Source organism: Neocloeon triangulifer, unplaced genomic scaffold (assembly GCF_031216515.1).
Source record: "Neocloeon triangulifer isolate White Clay Creek 2 clone unplaced genomic scaffold, ASM3121651v1 ptg000009l, whole genome shotgun sequence".
Classification (NCBI taxonomy): Eukaryota; Metazoa; Arthropoda; class Insecta; order Ephemeroptera; family Baetidae; genus Neocloeon; species Neocloeon triangulifer.
Window position 1 is genome coordinate 4,043,083 of NW_026775551.1, and position 17,918 is coordinate 4,061,000.

General features: G+C 34.5%; 2 protein-coding genes across 4 annotated transcripts in view; both read right to left on the reverse strand.

Annotated features, from left to right (window-relative positions):
* Positions 1-10,489, reverse strand: part of LOC132195453 (uncharacterized) — a 31,523-nt gene extending 21,034 nt beyond the window's left edge. The window contains exons 1-3 of one of the 2 annotated variants that reach the window (XM_059617464.1): positions 10,347-10,489; positions 10,221-10,297; positions 9,988-10,135 (exon numbers count right to left, since the gene is read on the reverse strand). In XM_059617464.1, the coding sequence (XP_059473447.1) occupies positions 9,988-10,026 (39 nt within the window). In that variant the 5' untranslated portion in view covers positions 10,027-10,135; positions 10,221-10,297; positions 10,347-10,489. The remainder of the gene's footprint in view (positions 1-9,987; positions 10,136-10,220; positions 10,298-10,346) is intronic. The other variant, XM_059617465.1, reaches the window with a different exon arrangement.
* Positions 10,490-11,796: 1,307 nt separating this feature from the next.
* On the reverse strand, positions 11,797-14,335 carry LOC132195254 (uncharacterized). Of its 2 annotated transcripts, none has more exons than XM_059617123.1 (8): positions 14,175-14,335; positions 14,019-14,116; positions 13,626-13,776; positions 12,912-13,514; positions 12,766-12,854; positions 12,524-12,684; positions 12,334-12,463; positions 11,797-12,274 (listed from the first exon to the last, which is right to left on the reverse strand). In XM_059617123.1, the coding sequence occupies exons 1-5, from the start codon at positions 14,284-14,286 to the stop codon at positions 12,790-12,792; spliced, it is 1,029 nt and encodes a 342-aa protein (XP_059473106.1). In that variant the 5' UTR covers positions 14,287-14,335; the 3' UTR covers positions 11,797-12,274; positions 12,334-12,463; positions 12,524-12,684; positions 12,766-12,789. The 2 variants fall into 2 exon arrangements, with proteins under 2 accessions (XP_059473106.1, XP_059473105.1); XM_059617122.1 differs by having other exon boundaries at positions 11,797-12,281.
* Positions 14,336-17,918: the final 3,583 nt, after the last annotated feature.

Consider the following 17,918-nt stretch of genomic DNA (forward strand, 5'->3'; position numbering starts at 1 on the left):
ATTCTCTTTTTTTAACTTAACTGCCAACTTCATGGCTTTTGAATTAAAAATTAAGAATTATGCTGCTGAACTTGCACTTCAATTCCGTCTCTCCCGATTATTTTAAATTAATCTCCAAAATACATGGATTTTAATTTCAAATATTCTGGACCTTATACAATACTGATTTTTTTTTAATTTTATTATTATTGCGCCTTTACTTTTCACTTGTTCATTACACTTCCTTTTGTTTTGTTGGTTGCACTAATCTTCCTCTTTCAGCCTTCTCCGTACTTCCTAATTCCCCTCGCTCATATACATCTTCCTGAATCAGCATTTTTAGCGCGACTCAAGAATCGAGCGAGTTCACATATCACTTTCAGTCATTGTCGCATTTTTCATTACTTTATCACACGTCTTCCTGGCAACGGAGTCAGACGCGTCCCTTCAGAATTTTTGATTCAAACGTTCTTTCTCCGAGTTTCCGTCTAATTTCAATCCTGTAAGTGCCATCAATTACTTTCTTCAGGATACAATACCAACCCTGTCCATACCAAATTCAAGTATCAGTTAAAATTATCTCGACGGCCTGACCGTTAGATTTTTTTTTTGAAATTTCTTATTTTTGTGTGGGTATTATTATTATTATTTTTCTCAGTTTGGTTATTATTATTTTCGTTTATTGTTTATTTTTATGATTATTATTATGGTTCCTTTCGCACACTAGACATAATTCATTCATTTCTCCATACTGTGCCACCGGTTGCACCAGAGTTAAAACATCATAACTCGCTTTCCCCTCCAACGACTTGTGCGTATGTTTTTCCATACCGGCTGGTGTCCAACCTGACACTTTCCACGCCCACACTACTCCAGCGAAACTGGGTTAATCAACTGACACCCATCAGCTGACAGCGCTCTTCACTCTCGCCTACCTCAACCGAGGTTCGGCCTGGGCCGCCTCCAGGCCGCTCTTTCGGCCTCGGCTGGCCGCCTGGGGGTCGAGGTGCATTCCGACCTGGCTCAGGAATGACAGGAATAATTTATTGAAAATTATCAAATTTTTTTTTAACATACTTTTCGTTCTAGTTAATTTTCATTATTATTTAATCTCAAGTATTGTTCTCTCGGTTTTCATTGGCTTCATTTTTTCTTTTTTTACAAATCACTTATGCATCTTGCGATGAAAATTTTTTTTATTAGTACACAAAATTCAATATTCACAATAATAATAATAATAATCGGTTGAAGATTTTTTTATTTACATCTCCCTTCTTCATCCGACCTACACACAAAGATGTAATAATAAATTCAATGGACCATTTCCAGTCCCTTTATTTTCATCTTTTCTTAATGAGATGGGACACGACTGCCCATAGGCATTCCTGCCCAATCTTTCCTTCTTTTCAGCTTTGTGTTTTTTCCTTATAATTGGGTTTATTTTTGTAGCACTCATGATGCGCATCTACGTACTACGGTCCGAGAGCTTCAGGATTTGCCGCCTCGACTCCCAATGCTACCGGACGGGGCAGCGGCTGGAATCATACATCAACTTCGCGGCGGCGGGACAAAGTTTCTTCTTGACGGACTATTTTCGAGCGCACCTCCGCAGCCTTCTACGAGACGCACAGGTCTTTTCTACTTCCAACCCGACTGCTCTCGAGTCCCTGTTGGACGAGACCCGAGAGGTGGTAGTCGCTCACCTGGCACGCATCTCCTACTCCGCTCAGCTCCTTCTGACTCTGTTTGACACACTCGTATCTGTCCTTGACGCGGGCCAACCCAACATCGGCCGCAACCTCGCCCGTCAATTCCTCGCCAGGCTCCAGACATTCTGCGAATTGTTGAGTCCGTACCTTGCCTTCCTCCAGGCCGAATTGGACACAGCTCAAGCGGCATTGCCTCCCGATGTCCAGTTTTCCCCCCCCTCATCGGAGGATGAATGGGAGCCCGACGAATACGTGGCCACACTGCCCCTCTCGCCTCCGTCCTCCGATCTCGAGGACTGGTGAAATGTGTCCTGCTGTCCTGCCGTTCCGCCGTCCAGCCGCCGCTCCGCCGCCACATCCCACCATCAGACGTGACGCCGTTGTCCTTCGGCCGAAGACTAAACCAACGTGTAGGACACTCAGTGCGTCGATTTATCCCTTTTTGATTTTTTGTTAATTTGCATTCTCTGTATTTAACTTTAGTTCGGTGCTCTTATTTCCTTCCTTATTTTTGGTAATTTAGTCTCCTTTTATTACCCTGACGTCTCTCGCTCTCCAGTATTTAAATTTTGCTCGAAGTCCCTAATTTTTTTTCTCTCTCTCCGTCTATTTGACCATCGCTATTTTTTTATTCCCTTTGTTATTTTTTTTTTTACTTTGCATTTTATTTTTACATGGTCAACATTCCTTTTTATCTAATTTTTTTTTATTTTTATTTATTTCTTTAATTTTTTCCGAATTTATTTTGTACTCAGGGCTGGACACCCTGTCGCACACCTCTTCCTTCCCGTCAATGGAATTTTTCCGTGTTCCCCTTTTTCTCGAATTACGTTCTTTTCCGCTATTCCTGTTTCGGTTGTGGTGCGGGCTCCAACCCCTTTTATATTCCGGCTAACACACCCCAAAACCCTTTCGATCCATATGTTCGTTTTGGACTGAGGTCCTCTCGCTTTGTGCAAGGGCTCGTAAACGAGCGCGGCTGACCACCGCTGTGGGCTTCCTCCACCCACGACTTTGCTCCCCTTGGCACAATTACGAGGGTCCGCCAGTCCAGTCGGATATCAAAAATTTTGCTTATACAAAAAAAAAATTTTTTTTTTCCACAACACTATTTACACATTCGTCCCAAACAAAATAAAACTAAAATTTTAAATTCCCCAAATAAGCCGGGGGGAGGGGGTGGGTACCTCACCCCAACTAATCGGTTGAAGCAATTAAAATCTTTCCCATCTCAAATAAATATTCCAAAATTAATAACATTGCGGAAAATTCCATTACGGCGATTCGTAAATTCAGTATTCTTAATCATAATTAAGTAAGAGGATAATATTCATTTACAAATATTAAATAACTTATTTATTCGAGCAAGGCAACATTTTTCAATATTAACAAGTCCTAAAAGTAACTTCTTATTTTTTTATTTGTTTTTGTTCTTTCCCTAAATTCGAGAGGGGGAGATGTCAGGATTTGAATTAGTGCGCTCCCCAGTAAATTAGTGATAAATTACTCCCACTCACCGGGAGCGCACAATAAGCAAAAATGAGCACCTAGTATGTGATGAGTGACGGCGGCGTCACTCATCACCACGGGACGAACCCACGCGGACGTTCTCAAGTATCACCTCCGTTAAAGGTATTTATGTAATAACTGTCTTTGGATATTTAATAATAACAATGTCTTCCCTGGGTATCACATTTGTTTAATTGACTATTCCCATAGGATCTAGCACCGTCAGGGCGTAACCCTGACAAATGTAAAGGTAAAAACACCAAGGTGAACGAACAACTCATAAAAAATAAATGGTTTACCTTATGGCATATAATAAAATAAAAGTAAGAATTTTTTTTATTTATTTGAATGATTTCTATCGTGTTGCATATAGAAACCGGTAAAAAAAAAATAATACATTTGGTAATTTTCTACAAAATGCATAATTTTTGGAGCTGGGCCTAATGCGGAAACTACTTTGAACTTCATCTTGAAAAACACGCAATTTCAAATTAATTATATTTTGCTTAATACAAAATTAAGAAAATCTAAAAATAGCAAAAAAATATTTAAAAAAAGGGGGGGTTAACATTAAAAAAGCATTGTTGCAAGTCGAATTTTCAAATAGTCAAGAAATTTTAACCGTTTTACGCTGATTTTAACTGTTGAAAATTCACAATTGTTGCAACGAACTTTCAAAAAGTTAGAATTTCCAACTGCTCCTCTAATTTATTCAAGAAAGTTCTTATTTTTTTTTAAAGTAAAAAACTTTCATATCGGCTTGTGTTGGAGTGCATATGTGACGAGACAAAGATTAATTAAGGTTTTTTACTTTGTTAAAGCTTTTGTTAACAAAATAAAAACTTTTATAAAATTCAATTGAATTTAAGTAATAATAAACAGATATTTTATTTCATTGCGTAGGGAATCATATTGTAATGATTTTTTTTACAATAATTGATAAATGATCAGATGTAAAAGAAGGTTTAATCTTTGTTTTAATCTGTTATAATAAAAGTATTAATTTAAAATTTTAATATTTTCGACATCATTTGAGACATATTTCTTTTATTTTACAAACTAAAATTAAACAAAAAATTTAAGTCTCTTCTGCTAGTGTAACAGAGGCATCAAGTATTCCGTTTTATTGTTTCGGCCTCCGAGGACCAACAGAATGAGGGTTGAAAAAAGATAGCGATTGGCCACGGTGAGTGAAACGCGCGCTGCCAAATAACAGGGGTGTCTCGACTCGTTCTCTCAAATCCCCGGCTATTGAGACTTTCTAATTGCTCATGCAAACCCCCCAGAGCCGTGATTTGGAAAGAAACAACCAGAACAGTGGCGTGGGCGACAAAAACACAAATGCGCAAGAAATCAGTTTAATTAACTTACATTAATTGCAAATTAAAATTACACATTATTGATTATGATATAAACAAATTGTTTTATTGTTTGTAATTATATTATAATATTTTTATCACTTTTATTATATATTTTTATTCAAGTTTATATATCTTTATAAATTTATAAATATTAATATTATTTTTTAATAATTTATTTATTTAATATTTATAATATTATTTATTTAAATATTTTTATTTATTGTGTATTGTAAATTACAAATTTAAAAGAACCTTAAGCGTCCTTGTCTCAAAAATTGCTGTGAAGTGTGAATGTGCAAAGGTTTTGCAAAATATAAATTTCAGTCCAATTGCTTATTTTCACAGGTTTATCCGTTTTGTAAAAAATACTACATCGCCATCATGGTTTTTCAGCATGAAGCCTGTAGCCCGTTGGAACTTGAAAAAAATTTCAAAAATTATTTTATGCTTTGCAACTTTCGCAAGCGCTCCCAAATCAAAATGATTTCATATACAAACTACCAAAAATAGATTAACCATTCTGTTCATCTAATTATTGTAAGGCAGTTTGAATTTTCCATTTAAAACTTTGGCTATTCCATGCGGCCACCTTACAAACATATTCAGAATTTTAATTTTCATGGTAAAATGAAAAAAAAAATACAAAATAACAAAGAGTTTTTATCAACGATGTATCACATCATCTACTTTTGCTGCCATTTCCAAATATTTACTCTGCTTGCCGAAGGTTTGCGTTCAATCGAAAACGGATTGGCGATGTTATTGGTTTTTCACACAATTCATCGCGTCAAACAGGATCGAAAGGAAAAGGGTCTGTCAGTGACGTGTTGTTATATTGTGTGCCAACAAAACGCCATGAAAATATTGGCCCCATTAAAGCGCGCAGCTTCCTCCTCTCAGGGAGAGATGAAATATGTCCGCTTTTCTTTCGTGTGCATGGATGGCGAGGATGTTGATATGTAAACAGCCAGACGGATTATTCCCGTGCATGATTTACAGGCCGAGCGGAAAGGTGTTAAAGTTCACAAAAAAGTGTAACGGGGGCCCAACTTAAACATGCCTATTATGCCGGTGACGCAGCTTTCAGTCATTGTATCATGAGCATGCGGTCGCTGACTGTGTGTGGCAAATAAACCCCTAATCCACTGATCTTTTGAGCAAACACCAGCGACGCTTGTTTGCTTTGAAAAGGAGCAGCACGTACTCTCACCACCGACTTTTTAATCCATCTATATTTTAGGAGAATTTTCAAAATTTTAATTGCTACAGTAATTGCTATATTTAATAAGTTTTTATATTGAAAATTGAAACAATAAATATTAAATAAAAATAATTATTCATGGGTCCACCTCAAATTGATTTCATATCGCATGATGTAGTATTCATTATCATGATGTTTGGATATATTTGTAATATGTAACGCAAATAAAATTAGCTTACATGAATAAACTCAGTACATACAGATTTCACAGTTTAAATAAAAAAGGGCAATAAAATAAGAATATTTAAAAATATAACTAAAATATTAAATTATAGTTAAATGTTTATATCAGTTAAAAAAAATAAAAGAAAAAAATACATTATTAAAATATTTTTATAATGTAAAGTAAAATTATATAACATTTACGTCATATTTTATTCACTTTGGTTTCATTGTTGTAATCTGGTATTTAGGTCACGGAGTTAATTAAGCACATATTAAAATTCGCTAGCTTTGTTTAGTAGCAAATTATTCGCGAATTTGTATTTTATTTATTTATTCGCGCAACGTACATTTTATCCATTGCACGGATTTTCTTTATGGTTGGTGCAGTGCAGAAGTGATAAATACTGTGTTTACATTAGTCGCAGCCCAGTTGGCGCGCGCAATGATAAATGAGCTCTTTTATTATGTATTCATGCGTGGCCGCGGCATTTATACGTGCATGTGTACGTTTTGAGCAACGTTTAATAAATTAGTGCGCTACCCGAGAACTGCTGCCGGCCATAATAATAGTTTAAGCTCGGCCGGAGACAAAAACGGCTGCGTGTAGCTGCGAAGCCCTCGCCGCCCGGATTAATAGAAATATTATGCAAATTGCAATTTGATACATGTGCAAAAACGCCCGCGTTATAAATTTGGATGGCAGTTCAAACCAAAATAAATTCTTTTTGGAATTTTTTTTATCTAATTAACGATACAGAGCTTATTTTGTATTCACTCATTACTTCAATTATATGACCTTAAATTTAAGGATTACATTTTTTTTAATTATTGTGAATTAAGAGTTGAAAAGCTCTAAAAATATATTAGTTTTGAAACTAAAGGGTCGTTAAAATTAATTTTAATATTAAACTAAATTATTTATGCATACAAATTAAATACTTTTTCGTAATATATATTAATGCAATCGCAAAAGAAAGAAAAAAATCACCTTTAAATTGATTCCATAAAAAGCCATAAAATTCATTAGCCGCGGCATTCAAAACTTCTCTCCATTCTGCAAATATGTACTTTCCCAGGAGGTCCTCATCTGAATCCACTGAGCTATTCAGAGATGAGCTGCACGCAGCATCCATAAATCGCACTCGGCGTAAACATCAACGCGTCCAATTCACACCGCCAACAATACACTCCTAATTAGCGAAAATAGTTCTTCCTCAAGCACCATCAACCTCCCCTACTTAAGCCCGTGAAATATTTTCCCGGGTGCTGCAGCGGTTTTATTTTGTGTTTCCATTTGTGAATAACCAACATAGTTATAAAAGAATAAACAATAATTCATACACCTTTCACTAAGTGGCATTTTAATGCCGAATGAAATATTAACACGATAAAAATTCCAGCGCAGCTCTCGCGCTCTCCTAGCCCATGTTTATGGTCCACGTACGCGTCTCGTTTGGCGTGTATAAATAATTTCAAGTGTGAAATTCGGCGAGAGGGTATTAAAAAAAAAACGAAGAAGCAGAAGAGCTTTTCTGGTATGCTATATGTACGAATTAGTTGTTGGTCTCGACAGGGAGTTTAAGAAAAGGCAGCTGGAATTTGATATTTTCTTACAAGAACGCGGTGGGTCACACCCTCCTTTGTCTGTCACATCTGCGCTAAATAGATTCCATTCAAATTCTTTTGCATAAAAAAATCATGATGTAATACATTTTTTTTAGTTCATGCATAATTCGAAAAGCAAGCAAAATTTAATTTATTAGCGAACACTAACCTAACTGAATTTTAGTTCCAAACATTAATTATTTAAAAAAAAATAGTAATTAACAAAACTTAATATACAAATTTCTTTTGCAAGGAAAAATACATTTCAACAATGTGATAATAATTTGAATAAACAAACAATAATAATATAATTTATTTAATATTTTAAATTGAATAATATGCACAAAAAATGGCTTTATATTTTTATATTTGAAAAATTATAAATTTTTTAAAAAAAAATACAATTTTGTCGTGTGTCTTTGATTTAATATTAAAAAATAATTGGGAGGATAAGAAAGATGCCTCGTTATTTTGCTTTTATGTTGACTGACGCAGACTACGAATAATGTGTAAGCTGATTACTTATAAATGAACCCCTTGCGCAATAAATCTTGGTCGGAATGTGCAAAAGTCACAACAAATTAACGCGATTTGCACGCGTCTGTGTGTGTGTGAAAAGACGAACCGCTCAATTCTCTCAAAAGCGTTTCATTTATATTCTCACACTTTAACCCGACCCCACAGTTAAAGGTTGCAAATTCGCTCTCGGCAAACTGTTTAAAAATTATTAATGCGCTCGAGCACGTGGCCGGCGCGAGAGAATGGAGGATAATTTGCGATTGGTTCCGCGCATTTCCACGCCGCACGAGCTAGGGTGACAAACGTTTATCTGCGCCCGGAGTGAGAGAGTTTTTATCTGCTGGCGGTGCGCGACCATAAAAAGCAGGAGAGAGAGAATGAAAGAAGGAGACGTGTGGAGGAGCAGTTTTTCGATTGGTTCCGGCCATTGTGTCAAAATTATGTTGATACGAGAGTCGGCTTATCTCGTTCCCATGAGACGGTTTTAAAGAGGATGAAAACACCTTAGGGCAGCACAATCCTCCACAAAAACTAATAGTTTGGACCATAGGGATCATTTATATAACAAGAACATTGGAGGTCACCGCGTAAATTTTTGAGAAAAACGCATTTGAAATTAACATGGCTCGCTTATGTAAAATTTTCACTAAAATCGTTTGATTGCATTTTAAGTCAACAGTATTGCCTTTGGCAAGGGTTTGTGACCCACCAGCATGTTCCTTGACAACCCTGCTACAAATGTGGCACCAGAAAATTGGGGGTCGCCGCGTAGTTTTGAAAAAAGTTAAATTGAAGGTAGAAAAACGTCGTTTTTGGCATTTTTCACGTTTCCGAGACAATTAAGCAAATTTTTGAACCCTTTGATTTAATTGATTTCTTCAGTCAAATATCATGATAGTTAATATTTTGGTTTCTGCAATACCCTAATAATGAAAAAAATTCATATTTTTGAAAATCCAACATGGCCGTCTGAGATACACAAGGGTTTACTAAAACTGATGCCAAATTGATTAGGGTGCAGATTTTTTAATTTTCTCGGTTGCAGCTGATGAACCAGTGTATCTTTTCTCAACGGTTACCAAGTTTCTAGGTCAAAGGTCATTGACCCTGGCAAAGGTCAAAATCTTAAGTTTTTTTCCCCTTTGAGATAGGCAACGTTACAAAAAATCCGTGATAGCCAAAAGATGCGGCATGTCATTTTGCGTCAGTGTGTAAATTTTCACAGAATTTTTTAATAAGCAGTTTTGAATATAATAAATGATTTTTAAATAGCGTCCGAACGACTGAAAATGATCTCTTCGGACGAGTTAAAAATTAGAAAATGAGGTTTCTTTTCATCATATTTAACACAAATTAAGTAGGTTTTTTTGTATTAAATGGGAAATTAACTTCCATCTACGATTTTTTTCTGTTAGAGTTAGGACAAAACACCCAATGACAAAAAATGATTCCCATGCTTTTATCTTGCCAACCATGTGTCACACGAGGTTCCCAGGTCAAAAAAGGTCATTGACCCCAGTGACCTGTGACCTTGAAATTATTTTTTCAGGATGTGTGGCACATAGATCGAAAGCGGACATCAGCAGAAACTTTTTGGTGCCTGGTATTTGGTTGTAGCTTCAACGGAAGCTGAGTTATCAATGGTTTTCCTTATCAAATCATTCCATATTTTCTACAAAATTTATTAAAAAAGTAATTTTAAAAAATTGCCAAACTTTGAGCCCCTGTAAAATAGGCATTTTTGAGAATTTTCAAAAAACGTTCTAAACTATTTGTCTACACCCTGAAAGCAACCAACCTGCCAATTATTATCAAAATCGGTTGACCTCGTGCCAAGAGTGGGTCAGAATAAAATAAAAAGTGCCATTTAAAAACTCACACGAGCAAGATGCAGACAAAAAGATCTGGAGGTCTTCATCAGTTGTGAACTTTTTGCGCAAAATCAAGAAATTGTGATTTGTGCGGTTCTGATTTTCAGTCTCATTATGCGCACATGCGTTCACTGAAGTCATCTTCGGTTTAAGACTCTAAAATTGACAAATGCATGAATATAAATTATAAGCACAAATATAAAAAAAAAATGAAAAACAAATAAACGTTGATTAAACATACCAATTTTCGTGACATTTCATCCTCTCTAATTTCCTTGTAAATTTTATTGCTTCGAATGTCACCTTTCGTGTACAGAACTACAATGAAATGAAGAGTAAAATAAATAATAATTTTTAAAATCAATACCCTGATTGCATCAATTAAAGAAAATCATAGACATACTTCCACCCAGTGGAACCAATGGTATTTTAAACACATCGGTGATGATTGAAATTGAGACCATCAACAGCACCCACACAGAGAGCACAACTTTTTCCTGCACCAGCATTGTACAGAGTGACGCGATTTCTTCTGCAAATCCATCGAGCATCCTGCGTCCCAGTGATAAACTTTTATCTGCATTTGGCAGCAATTTATATAGATTAATTCTGTTTGCCTCGAGCTCGGATAAATCTTTTCAATTTCAATTTGGAAAAAAATGAAGTGGTGATTTATAGAATTCAAGTATTTATTGGTGCTTATTCTACTATTTGATGGATTTTTTCTCTTATTTATTTGCATAAACAATAATTCTACTGGCGTGAAACATTTTTATACCTGCCCACAAATAAACAGGCACGCACAAAATTTGATATGATTCTATTAATGACAATGATAATATTAAATCGAAAAATATCTGCTATACATTTTGTAAGTGATGTGACAATACTCAGTCAGTTTTAGGGAAGTATTATCTATACAGGAGAAGAAAATTAAAAAATGATATAGATTAATATAAAGCATTTTATTCATTTTATAATGGATGATATATAAACTCCACTGCAAAATAATCTTTCTTTACAATCGGCGCATCTGGATTTCGCCCTGCGCTGCTGTTCCTTGCGCCTTTTGAAAATTATTCAGAATATTTGGCGCCAAATAGAAAATTGAATATAAAATCGGCTCTCCAAGAATGTGCATGACAATAATGAAGTGAACTGCAAAAGGCGTGTGAAGGCTTAAAAGATGCGTCACATCATTGATGAAGTCAAGCGTGATTGCCAGTCTCAGGTACACTAGTTGCAAACTATGAGTTTAAACCCATTTTAAATTTGTTAAAATTTAATCTTTTAATTTGCCTCTTTTTCCGATCTAAAGATTTTGGTTGATTTGATGATTGTGGAACGAATTGTGCTCGCCGTCTTGAAGCTCAATATGAAAAATAGGAAGAAGAAGCACAATGCGGCCCGCTGTAATTAACTGCAATAATCAAAATAATATTCCAGAAAATATGTTAAATATTGAATTAAATTACGCAGTGTTGCGTACTCGATATGGCAGTGATTACAACAAATTTACAAACGCCTCCAGAAGGAGACAGAATAAAACTATACCATAGCACTAATTTAAAGACCCACTCCGGTCATTTGTATTGCTCTTTATTTCTCTTGAGGCCTGTGCGTTTAGCAAAATTTATATTCCAGAGGCATCGTATTCTTAATTTTTTTTTAAATCTCTCTCACTATTACTTGGGAGATGATTTTAAGTATAACATTTATAGTTCAATAACTGTTGGGGCACTTAAAACAATAAATCAAATGCATTTAATATAACGTTGCATTCAATAAGGTCAAAAAACACATTTAATAAGTTCCATTATGCATGTAAACTAAAGCGATTTATTTGATAATATTCATTACAAAATAATTTATCCATACATTCTAGCCATGTATAGCAAACTATTTTATGTATGTATTTATTGATAGCAAACTGTTGAAATATTTGTAAATTATTGTTAAAATAAAAATTGTTCAAAGTAAAAATAATATCTAATTTAACTACAGTGATGAATGATGAATTGTATTTTTATGCTCCTTCCTATATCCAAGGAAATGCTACATTTTAGCCATTTCAATTGGTGCTTGAGTTGTTCCGTTTGGCGTCTTTTGAAAATACTTTAGAATTTTCGGAGCAATAAAGAAAATGGTGTACAGAAATGGTTCGCCAAAAGCAAAAGCAATAAAAAAGTAGTACATATTAAAAGTATGCGATGCGATGCTCGGGATGATGTAAATTAGCACGGTGTAAACATCATTCAAAACGTCAGTGACAATAAAAAGTCTCAAGAACACCAGCTGCAAGCTAGATTAAGTATTTTACATCGCAATATAATATTAAAATGATCGAATCTTACCTCAATTTTCGATTCATTGGTGCTGCTGCCATTTTCGTGTCATTGATTGTGGAGCGGATTTTTGTGTACGTCTTGAAACTGAAGAATAAATAAACCAGGAAAAATGCAAGGCGTGGAAGATGAGAATTCACTGCGAATCAATACAATATTTTAATAAATAAAGTGGTTTAAAAACTAGCAAAAGTGTTACGCAATTTTCCGTAATCCCGTGATTTGTTTGAAAAAACAATCAGATTCATGTCGACAGAAAAGTAAAAAGTTCCAGAAATAAGGAGGCTGGCCAACCAGGCAATAATGTGGTAAGTTTTAATCATTTTTACTTTCATTTCTTCATCAATCCTTCCTTTGGCGCTAATAAAAAAAACATTAAAATATTTAAGATTAATAAGAGCTGCTTGACAGAAGCTTGAAATCAAGAGGAAATTTAAATACTTAAATGTGAAGTAGCAGTCGTAACTAGAGAGTGATCCAGATTATGGCAGCCATGGAACAAAAGAAGGGCAGGCGAACTAAGGCAATATCTTTAAAAATTTTACCAAATAAATTCGAAAAATTTAATTTTGATTTTGAAACTTTACCCAAGATCCTGTTTTCTGCGAGCTTCGACCACGGGATAAAGAAAGTTATTGCTGTTCCCAATTTCAAAATCAGGTTGGAAAGCGCGTGAAAAATGAGACACTGATTGCCTGGTACTTTGAATGGGGCGCGGTACAGATTGCTCAGGAGCAAAAGCGAGAACAGGGACGAACCAACAATTGGCAAATAGAACATGTTGTACATAAGAATGTAGCGATCCATAAATTCAATATAATCGTCGTAGAATTTGTCCTGGCCTTGATAATAATAAGACATTTCCTCAAATTTGTGCAGCTTTTTGCAAAAGGAGAACAACGTTGGCGAAGAGTCAAAAACATTTGGAAGATACGCGAGAAACCGGTGCTTTCCAAGTTGCGACCGACAAGACTCCCGCATTGCTTCCCGGGGTGTAATTACGGATTCGCGGTTCTCATCGGTCATCAAGCAATAGTCTTCCGTACAATTTCCACACATTTCAGAACTGATTTGCGTAGACTGGGTTACATCGGCCAGAAGAAGAAAATATTGTTGGCCCTCTATTGAGTAGCACTGATTGCGAATCATCCTTTGTACCACGCTGGAGTTTGTGGCTTCCATAGTCAGATCTTTAAAAATAAAAAAATAAATAAAAAAAAAACATTAAATATTGTTTATCCCCAGTGAAAACTTGGAGCTTTAATCTTAAAATGAATTTTTTTTTTCAATTTTTCACTTACAAGAACAAGCTGCAGATAAAAAGATCTGGAGATCTTCAGCTCCTTGATAGTTTTTCCGCAACATCAGGTAGGTTTGGTTGATGCCGATTTGATTATTTGGTGTCTTCGATGCACATTTTCCCATAGATTTCCTCATTTCTGGCTCAAGTTGCTGCAAAATATTTGCAGAAAAATAAATTTTTTTGTTTATCTCAAGTGACAGAGGGAATAATTTTTTTATAATTATATACATTTTAGTAAAGTGTGAATCAAATTACAACACTAAATGAGGTAGATAATATAATGTAAAATTGATTCATTATAGAACATAAAATGTTTCCAAAATCATTTCCTTTGAATTTTAATATATTTAATAAGTGAATACTTCAATTTAAAGAATTTATTTGCAAATACCGATATTTTTGTGTGGAATTTGTCTTGCACATTCAGGTATTGTGGCACATTTGTAAAGTCCTTGTGGTAACTTATCATGTCCATAGTAATGGAGCTTTCTGGAGATTTAAAAATAAATTATCTTTCATTAATTAAAATAACACAAAGAAAACATACCATCAAAGGCGATCTTTCTGAATAAGGGTTTTTTAAAGACGTAAGTGAGCAACATAATTGTAACCACCAGAGCTGTCCATGCTAAGAGCACCACTTTTTCTTGCACCAACATTATGCTCGATTAATTGGCCTGCTGCGAAATCCTGCGTCCGCTCAAGACAACTGATACAGTTTATCTGCATTTTGCAGCTGTTGTGATGAAGCCAAAAAACGCCCACATCAAAACGGAAGCATAAAGCGATTAAGAAGAGTTGGGTTGGGTTTTTCCTGGTTTTCGCAATTATTTATTTAAAATAAAGTTGATTAAATTTTCATTGAATGAAAAGCGCTTTCGTTTTGGGCCCATTGGAAAGAAGTTTCAGAGAAAGAATTAAAAAAAGTGAATATTTAGAGAAAATAAACATTAAATTAATTTTATTATGTTTAATTTCAAATTATAAATTTGTAATAAAATTTAAACTTTTAAGTTTTTGTAGGTGACTTAAAAAAAATTAGGGAGAATATTTTGCTTTCCTATATTAAAATATTTTTAAAATGTATATTAAATTTATTTATAAAATCTTATGCTGAAAACTTAATTTAATTTAAACGCTAGTCAAACACAAAAATAGTAAGCAATAATAATCAATTTAAAGATGTTTTAAATAATATCTTATGTTAATGTTATTTATTAACATTCTCACTGGCTCATCTCGTTCACTGAGAGACTCATATCAGAAATTAATAATTTCATAATAAAAAATAAAACCAAATAATTATTGATTATTGCCTTTTCTTTAGCACAGATAAATTAATAAATACATAAATATTTTTATAATCTTTTCCGTTTCGTCCCTTCCTTTTTTAACAAGCAAAGCTCTTGTTAGGGTATAAATTTAAATGACCGTCAGTTATTGCAAAAAAACTGTTTTCATCAATAATAACTACAAAATGCTAAAAATAAAGGAAAAAATTTAAAAAAAAGAGAGTTAACTATGAAAGAAAAACTTTAAAAAAAATCATTATTTAATAGTCGAATTATTACAGACAATGTGGCGGAATTGTGTTCAAATTAACATTTATTTTGAAATTTCAAATTGAATTTAACTAGAAATTATAAATAATTTTAAATTTTCTAGAACTTAACCTTTATGGCAGATTTTTCTCGGTATTATAAATTATTAATTAATTAGCAAAAGAATACAAAATTGCCATTACATACTTAATAAAATACCCCTTGATGCCTTGGTAAATGTTATGAGCATGGGGTATGCAACCTGCTCGACTCCAACAAATATGTACTTCATGAGATGTTATATACTTTTTAAATTATGTCAATAGCCCTTTTATATTTCCAAATTTATTACTTTGTAATTTAAAAAAAAAATGCATTGTGTTGATTAAAAAAACAATTTGAAAACAAATCCTACTATTTCCTACTACTTCTTTCAAATAAATATACTTCATTTGAAAAAAAAAAAAAATATTTTAATCGGGTTAAAGGAAATTCTAATAATCTTTGATTGAAAACATTTAAAAATCATGGAAAAAGCCCGAATCTTTCATTTCCATGATCATCTCCTTGAGTGTCAACTTCTTCAAACAAACTTAAAAATTAATGTGGAATTTATATAGCAAAAGTAAATTCTTAGGGATGAATTTCCATTTATGTGAGGAGTGCTGAAAAATTTGTCTCGTTTCACTGAAAAAGCCATAACAAGCACGCTTGACGAGTTTTCGGCCGAGCCTCCCACCGGTGGTGCGGGTTGACGAGGTGGACCTACATGATTGTAACACTCTCATTATTATTGCCACCCACTCAAGAAAATAAGTTAAAAGTCGCTCAGCATGCGGTGCGTCATAAGCAAAGGTGTGACACTGACAAACTGAAAATCATAAAAATAACACTCGCCTGCGCCTATGAAAGGGGACCCAGCTTAAAATATCTCTACACGCGGCACTCACACCAAAGTGTCTGCGCCGTGTATCTCTAGTAGGCAATAACACGCGGTATGAATATTTCCTTTCTCATATATCTGGTGTTTCCATCAAACTTGTCCATATATAAGCTGGGCAGGCGACATCACACACGCCACTCCTTAAAACCCATTTCAAAAGAGAGGCGCGCTGAATATAAATAATAATATTTCAGGATCAATCTGCATAAAATATATTTTTCAATCTATATTTTGCAACTCAACACGCCACAACGCCGCTCGTAAATTGGATATTTGTAAATGATAAAATATATGTATTTTATTTAACACGTCCCCAGCATTTATTTAATATTTACACCCGCGAATCGGCCGCGACAAATAAAAACGCTCGGCGGCCATTACCGCGCGTATATTCACTTTATAAACCTGTCCCCAGACATTTACCAATAACAATTTTTCACCGCCGAGAGGATATAAAATTATTATTTACCTTCGATCGGCTCTCTGTGTTTTTAATACACGCGCGCATTACCGCCGTCGTTTCTGCGAATCCTGTGGGCATTAAGCGCAATTTGCATAGCGGACGACAGCGCCAATCAGGCACAATAACTTTCGCGCCGAGACGGCTTTCATTGCAAGCGTGTAAATAAATATATGCGCCTTAACACCTTTTTATTGTGTTCGGACGTTCTGTGAAATGGTCATTTTATGCGCGTCAGTGATGCTTGAACTAAGATGCTGTTGCTTGAGAAATCAAATTTTAAAAGTTTAATTTGAAATGCAGTTTTTTTTAGGCACCCTCTGAGCGGTAACTTAACAAGCCGAAAGAATTAATTTATGTTATAAGTTTATATTATTTTATCATAAGACTGACCTTAAGAAGATGAGATGTAATTTTAATATAATTCTATTTACTTAAGGTTTGCAGATTATTTATTTTAAATTACCTAAAATAAAATAATATTATTGCATTTAATTTGCCAAAAAATTAGTACTGTAAAATTAATTTTTATGCTAACATAAGATTAAATTTGCAAATTACAATTTGTATTAAATACAATAATTGTATAAAATGGTAAAAAAGTAAATGTGATCCAATAAATAAAATTTTATAAATTATTTTGTTATTAACCAGCTATAAATAATTAAATATTTGCTAATCAACTAAACAAAAATGTCTTTAATAAAAAAAAATATCATAAATTATATTGCAAACAGCAATTTTATTTTGAGCGGAAAGCAGATTAAATCATTTATTTTTATTTATTTAATATTTGAAAAATGATAACAAAATACAATTAATTCCAGACTTGATGTTGTGTCTTTTTTGCACATTAATCCGCGAGGAACATCCCCTAAGCAAGTGTCACGTGTAAATAAGCGTGAGGCGTCGTTCTTTTCACGCCATTTAGCCGGAAACTGGCAGAAATCGCACCCCTGCTTTTGCAGCGAGCGAGATTTTAGTGCCGCTGACAATACTGTTTTATGTGCGCCGAGAGGCAGCTGTTTTTACAGCCTTGCACGTTCAGTGCGAGAGGCGCCGGGGCTCGGAGCCAGCCAGAGTGTCACTAATTATCATTAAGCCATCTAAATGCTAATTAATAGGCGGCCATTTCACAAACGATGATGACGAGCGCGCTATTTGCTCAGTGTTATTATGGAGACCGGCGAGAGAGAGAACGACGGAGAGCAAATGCGAGAGCGGAGGCGTTAAAATTCCATGGTGCACACGAACAGGCAGATAAGTTCAGCCCACGTACACACCCTTCTCAACCCTATTCATAGCTTCGCTCCACTGGTGGAAAATAATTTAAACACCAATAATGAA